At 39.2% G+C, this 7,601-nt stretch overlaps 1 protein-coding gene across 1 annotated transcript in view; it reads right to left on the bottom strand.

The window, feature by feature from the left end:
- The window catches only part of TBX20 (T-box transcription factor 20), a 58,592-nt gene that overhangs the window by 2,401 nt on the left and 48,590 nt on the right, over positions 1-7,601 (bottom strand). Inside the window, exons 7-8 of the mRNA XM_082693181.1 lie at positions 4,477-4,589; positions 2,409-2,793 (exon numbers count right to left, since the gene is read on the bottom strand). Coding sequence (XP_082549307.1) covers positions 2,453-2,793; positions 4,477-4,589 — 454 coding nt within the window. The 3' untranslated portion in view covers positions 2,409-2,452. The remainder of the gene's footprint in view (positions 1-2,408; positions 2,794-4,476; positions 4,590-7,601) is intronic.

Raw genomic sequence — 7,601 nt, 5'->3', positions numbered from 1 at the left:
TTTTTATTTCTGGTTCAAATAATGCCAGATACTTCAAGAATACATCCAATTTAGAATTTCAGGTGTTATTTCCAAAGAGCATGCTTTGGTATCCTAGTTTTTGCTTTTCTCTAAGTGCTCTACTTATTTTTAGCCTTATATTGCTTAATTACAATATCAAAATATGAAGTCAGGAAATCTGGCGTAAAACCATATTTAGCAAAAACATACAACCCTACTTTAAGATATGCCAATTGGGGAAAATGTCTAAGTGGTATTGAACTGATCCTGCCTTCTCATCAGAAGGATTCACTTTAGTAGGCCAGTAAGTAATTTACCAGAGTATTGAGTAGCATCATGTTAAATAGCATCTAGTTTTGTTATTCCTGCCATAAGCAGCAGTACCGTGTATTGAAAGGAGCACTTGGCAACAGGCCAACTATTAAGTGTTAAATCCCTATCCTAATCTGTATGGTTATTTAAACATTACTCATAGCTGCTTTTTTAAAGAAATGCATTATCTATGCTGTGTTTGAAAACAAACTACCTGTGGATACTGTAGCATAACATGCAAGAAGTTATAAATTAGCTTATGATGTCTGCCATAGGACCTGGAGATGCATGGCTGGCACAGTCCAGGCTTCTCCATAAGTAAACTATGGGACATAGTGGAGAAAAACAATTGACAAGTCCAGCAACAATAGCATCACATAGACAGGCTATGCCATTATGCCTTGTCTCATAGACTAGAAATGCCCCAGAAAAGCATTTGGTATGGAAAAATATAACAGAACAAATAAAATTCCATGCTGTCTGATGTGATAAGTATATTGCGTTTACTCCCGCCTCTACTCTCAGTGGTGATATTTCCCATCTCTTTTAACAGGTTCAGTACTTTTACAGTCAGAACAAAGTAGATACAAAATTTAAATTAGGTTAAGATAGAGTTTTGGGGAACACTATAAAGAAGACAGGTTATATCTCATAGCTAGAATGTATTATATCTAAAGTTGAAGGACTATAAACTTCACTAAATTTCTGTTGTTAAGGAAATGGACTGTTAAAAAATTCCAAATACACTTCCCTGACTGTAAATGCTTATATACATGTTGCCGCCCAATACAGAAATTATATATCACTAAAATATCCTCAATTACTAAACACTAAAGGAAGGCTTAAGAAGACATTAAGAATGCAAAATAGAGGGTAAATGCTTTACATTGATTTACAAGCACTGCCAGTGTTTTAGTCAGAGGGTCACTGAGTTGACCTATGATTCCACATAATGGACTAGAAAAATGGTAAAGGAGTCACTGAATGAACAGTAAGAAAGAAGGACAAACCAGATATAGGTGTACATAGTCCTTGTAAGCATAGGTTAAACGGTGGCTATTCGGGCATTCAGAATGGTCATTCACAAATCCTTGTCAATCAGTGGTAACAGCTAATCTAATAACAAAGCAGATTTACCAAAAATGAGAATTTGACCCAGGACATTTTACCACCCAAAAGGTCTCTCAAAGCTAAACTAAAAATGAAGAGAACTTTGGTACCCATGGCAGAGAAATTCCCTTCAGAACAGGGCAGCCGTCTTGTTATTGCAGACTGAGAGAAAGTCTCAAGTGGCATCTCCTAGAGGCTTTAGAAATGTTCCTCAGTGAGTAAGTCAGTAGTGCACTTAGAATGCAGCCCGGAAAAATAAAACCTCAGTTTTACGATGTAACACATAGAGCCTCTTGCTTCAAAATTGTGTATAGGTTTTTCCTACACAAACGACAAGTAATTGCAAGAAAGAGAATTAAGAAGAAAGAAGACAAGACTGGGAAAATGAGCTTGTCAGGTACTGGCCCTTCAGTATTACAAAAAGAACTTTGTAAAGTCATTACTACCTGTTCATCCACAAAATAGGATGCTTCGGCATTGTCTCAGCCCCTTCTCCAGCAAACTAATACAAAGGGAAACTAAACATGCTTAAGCTACAACACTACAAATGTTTCTCTATTGGCTCCCATTTTCTACAGGGAGAAATGGACTTAAGTTAGTCACTATGCATTACAGTCAGTATGTTATATATATTGCCTCTTTGAAGATTCTTTTAACCTGTGGAAAGCAGAAAGAAAACCATATCTACACATTGATTTTATACATTACTGCATTGACACAGCATTTTTAACTGCTAGGTATAATGCACCATAAGATTCATCTGCCTTGTGTTATTAAATTTCCTGGATAAGTTAGTATACTACTGGCTGCTGGACTTAGGCTGGCTAAGTCTACGTTGATTCTCTCTCAAACTGTGGTGCACTCCCTCAGCAGCAGGTTTAATTGTGAGTCCAGCTCTCCTCTTTAATAGGTCCCATGTCTCCTGGAGAGCTCCTGCTCTAACACCCGACATCCCACCCACCCAACCCTGCCCCATATTTCCATACCCATTTGCACATTCTAGATCTGGATTCTCCTAGGTTTAGAAGAGTCATACAAATGGTGTCATCACAGCAGAGGAATGGCGCAGTCCTTGGATAGCAGCGTAGGGCCCCTGCTGAAAGTAGTGATGGTACCGGGGCATGTGGAATGAGGGGAATGTCGGGCCACTCCCCTGCATGGAGCTGGCAATAGCTGATGGTGTCAGAGGCATCCCAAGTCGGCCATAGGGTGGCAATGAGCCCTGTATAGGGTGAGGAATGGGGGTTGCTATGGATGCTGTGCTGGTGCCCAGTGCAGTGAGGGGCTGGGGGTGCTGAAACCCGGGGAAACTGGATGAAGAGGACACCCAGGAGCTGAGAGACAAGTTCTCGGATGTTGTAAAGGCTGACCCTGGAAGGAAAAGAACTCATTAGACTAGGAACTCTATTTTAGGGTGCAAATCAAGAATTACATTATCTGTAAGGACTGATTTATTTTTTTAAAATATATAATAGATCTTCAATTTAAAAAGACAAGCTTGTCAACCGTAAGTCACAGCTACCTTTCCAGATAAGATATCATTTATACCATATATGGAAGAGAAAATTTACTAAATAGAAAAAGACTTAACTCATTAGATGGTCTACATACTCCCAGAGAATGGCCACAACACTAGAACCTAGCCTGGAAGTGATAACTGGATTCCCTTTAAAGGAGCCCAGATGGCGCTATCTGTCCTGACGTCGACAACATGCCTGGAAGGTAAGCTGTACATAGGAGCCTCAACAAACTCACTGGTTTCTAAAAGCATTGTGAAAACTCCCAAAAATGGTTTTCTTTTTATAGCTTCCATAATTCTTTATTAAATATTTGACGAGTTGAACGGCACCTGGGTGGCTCAGTGGGTTAAGCCACTGCCTTCGGCTCAGGTCATGATCTCAGGGTCCTGGGATTGAGCCCCACATCAGGCTCTCTACTCAAGCAAGGAGCCTGCTTTCCCCTCTCTCTCTGCCTGCCTCTCTGCCTAATTGTGATCTCTCTCTGTCAAATAAATAAATAAAATCTTTGAAAAATATACTTGACAAGTTGCAAGAGTAAGATTTTCTTATATCACAGCATCCACAAGTTTAAACAAAAGTTGACACTGAATTTTCTAACTGTATAATTAATTACTAGTAGTCCATTTGGATTTAATTTTAAGAGATGTCCTGTATTTTGATAGATTACACTATTCCATATAAAGGACATAAAAATATGACAGAGGGCTCTGTCCCCACATGAACATCCCTGTGTTCAGGGTTAGGCACCTTCTGGACTCCCAGCTGCAAAGTGCTCCTCTGTGAGCCTTTGGGACAGAGGAACTTCTCAGTATTCCCCCACTGTCACCACTGGGGCCACTGCCTGTACATAATGCCCTTCACTAGGAAAATCTTCTAAAAAGTGTTTTCTGGGGTACCTGGGTGACTCAGTGGGTTAAGCATCTGTCTTTGGCTCAGGTCATGATCCTAAGGTCCTGGATTGAGCCCCACACTGGGCTCCCTGCTTAGTTGGGAGTTTGCTTCTCCCTCTCCCTCTTTCCCTCCCCACCCCTGCTCATGCACGTGTGAGCTCTCAAATTAATAAGAACTTTTACAAAGTAAAGCAAAATAAAATAACTAAAAGTGTTTTTCATTTTAGTCATCGATCCTAATAAGATAGTTCTGGAATATCTTGTAAGAGAAACAGATAAAGTCCCTGATTCCAGATTATAAAATTGGAGTTCAGAAAGACTAAAGGACTGCTCCCAGAGTCCAACAGCTCTTTGGTGGTAGATCACAGACAAATAACTCCTGAGCCCGGACTCAGAAGCTTGATGTCCTTTCACTAGAAAATCACAGGAAGCCATCAGGTAGAAAATTACTCAAGACTCTGAAGCAAAATAATGGTTTGTATGAAAATCAGCTTCAGGAGCTGTCCTTCCCCCAAGAGACTCCTGAAATACTTTTGGGGCAGAATGCTCCCCGAGAACTACAAGTTTCATCATCTACTTCTCTTTCTCATTCTGGGTGCTCTTACTCCCAGCAGTTACACTGCCTTGCCTGGTAGCTGTCTTACCTCGATTCTGTGTTGTCTGAACCTCATCCCCCAGCACATCCTCTTCTCCTCCATACGTACGGATGGGTGAGCGGGCATAGGAATGCTTCTGAATCAGGCTCTCCACGCTTTCCCTAAGTTAGAGAAAGACACATCCTGAATAAACTACAAAGTCCTTGGAGATGGCGATGCGTCTGAAAGATAATTGACTAGTCAGTAAAACCATCTTCTCAGCCAAAAGATGCCCACTTCAGGGAAAGGGGACATTCAAAACATGTACATTTAACTATAGACTCCTCAAAAACATGACCTCAGACATGCAAATATAAGCAAACGTAACTGGAGAGGATAGGGACAATCCCTGGAAATCCTACAACATGGAGGACAAAGAGGTGAACAAAGAGTTGGAGTGTAGAATTTAGGAACATGCGAATGTAGAGTTTAATGATTTGAAAAATGAGGGAGTGAAAATCCTGAGGAGCTGCAATGACTCTTCTAACTTCATTGGCTAATGAATATAAAGCAAAGACTTGACTGATCCGAACTGCACTTACTCAGCATCTGATGAAATGCTGGCCGGAAGGTCAGAATGTCATTAGTCATAAAAAGACAACGTTCACTAATAAACCCAGTAAGCACACAAAGTATGTGACAATATGGGTAGTTGGGATAATGTACACTTTGAGATTCCTGTTGCTTTAAGACTGAAAATAACAGGGGTGCCTGGGTGGCTCAGTGGGTTAAAGCCTCTGCCTTCGGCTCAGGTCATGATCTCAGGGTCCTGGGATCCAGCCCCGCATCGGGCTCTCTGCTCAACACAAAACCTGCTTCCTCCTCTCTTTGTGCCTGCCTCTCTGCCTACTTGTGATATGTCAAATAAATAAATAAATAAATAAAATCTTTAAGAAAAAATAAAAGACTGAAAATAACAGAAAATCTCTAAAGGACACATAAAATGGCCATTAGGAAATTGAAACCCCCCAAATAAATTGGTCTATTGGCTTTGAAAGTGGTCTTCCTATTGAAACATGGTCTAACAAAGAATGCGGTTAACTTTAAAAATGAGCATTATATTGGTATTGGCTCATTTGACCAGCTGTTGTTTTTTGGGGGGGGGGGCAGTAAGAGTTTAGCCAAAAAATTATTTGCCAAAAATGTAAGTTGATAGCAGGTTACAGGCTTACATAGTATACATCTCTAAAATAGCTGTGGCCTAAAGATCAACATACCAAAGGACAGAAAAAAGAATTAAACAATTGAAAAATTGTGTGTTGAATTTCACACTGAGGGGACAAGGAAAGCAAGTAAAATATCACAATAACTTTTCAAAATGTAACATCTGTCAACATTTCACATAGATATATAAACTTTACTGGGGCTCTTAACAAAGAAAAACTAAATTGAGGTGTAATTAATATACAACAAATGGTATATATTTAATGGTATATATTTAAAGTGTCCAATTTGACCAGTTTTGGGCGTATGTGACCAGTGACACCACCACCATAAGTAAGATAACAAACACACCTAACACTGACAAAAGCTTCCTAATGCTTCCTGATCCCCACCCCAATAAGTCTGACTGAGGAAACCACTAATAAGATGTCTGTTCCTACAGACTAGTTTGCATTTTCTAAAACTGTATGAAAATGAAATCTTATCTTATGTTTTCTTTTTTTTCATGTTTTCTTTATTAATCTGGCTTCTTTCCACTCAGCATAACTATTTTGAGATCCATCATTTTGGAGCGTATTATCAATAGCTGAATCTTATTCAACTAATAGTAGCGCTGTGGTCCAAACTATAGTATGGACTATAGTTTACCTATTCACCTGTTGAGCAACATTTGCCTTGTTTCTAATTTCTCTTACACAGGAAGCTGTTACCCATACTCATGTAAACTTTTTTTAAGTGGACATATGCTTTCACATCTTACTTTCTAAAAAGGTTTTTAGTTACCAAAAAGGTTTTTAATTACAAATTTCAAAACTATCAGTCTGAAACCATAAGAGACTCTTAATCTCACAAAACAAACTGAGGGTTGCTGGGGTGGGGGGGTATGGAGAGGGTGGTGGGGTTATGGACTTTGGGGAGGGTAATGTGCTATGGTGGGTGCTGTGAAGTATGTAAACCTCGTGATTCCCAGACCTGTACCCCTGGGGCTAATAGTACATTATATGTTTAAAAAAAAAAAAAAACTATCAGTCTGTTTCTTCTTGAAGGAATTTTAGTAGTTTGTGTCTTCAAGGAATTTGTCCATTTCATCTAAATTGTTGAAATTATAAGCTAAGTATTCATAATACTGCTTTATCATCCTTCCTTTCAGTATCTGCAGAATCTGTAGTGAAGTTATTCCTCTATTTCCTGGCTGTGGTAGCTTGTATCTTCTCCCCTTGTTTCCTAATCAGTTTGGGTAGAGGACTGCCAATCGTAATATATCTACTTTGGTTTTGTTCCCACTGATTTTCTCTATTGTTTTCCTATTTTCTATTCCACTTATTGCCATACTGATGTTTATTATTTTCTTTCTTCCACTTATTTGGGGTTCTTATTTGTTTGTTCTTCTTCCCTAGTTTCTTGACATGAAGCTGCAGTCATGGATTTGAGATTTCTGTTCACTTCTACAGCAGGAATGTAGGGGTGACTCAGTCAGATAAGCATCTGACTCTTGGTTTCAGATAAGGTTATGATCTTGGTGTTGTGAGATCAAGTTTGCATTGGGCTCCACACTCAGTGCAGAGTCTGCTTAAGATTCTCTCTCCCTCTGCCCCTCCCCCTGCTTGCTCTAGTTCTCTCTCAAATAAATCAATCTTTAAAAAAATAAAGTGGGAAAGTAGCCTATAAATTTCCTCTTTGTTTTAGCAGCATCCTCCAAGTTTTTATGGGCTATATTTTCATTTTCATTCAATTCAAGATATTTTCTAATTTCCTTGTTGATATCTCCCATGACCCTTGGGTTATTTAGATATATGTTATTTAGTTTCCAAATGTTTGGGAATTTTCCAGTTATCTTCCTGTTACTACTGCTTTCTAATATAACTCCATTGTGGTCAGAGAACATACTTTGTATGACTCGAATGCCTTTAAATTTACTGGGACCTGTTTTTTGGCACAGGGTATTGTCTATCTTAGTAAATGTTCTGTGT

This window comes from Mustela nivalis (assembly GCF_964662115.1).
Source record: "Mustela nivalis genome assembly, chromosome: 12".
In the NCBI taxonomy this organism is placed as follows: domain Eukaryota; kingdom Metazoa; phylum Chordata; class Mammalia; order Carnivora; family Mustelidae; genus Mustela; species Mustela nivalis.
This window is presented reverse-complemented; position numbering and strand designations above follow the sequence as displayed.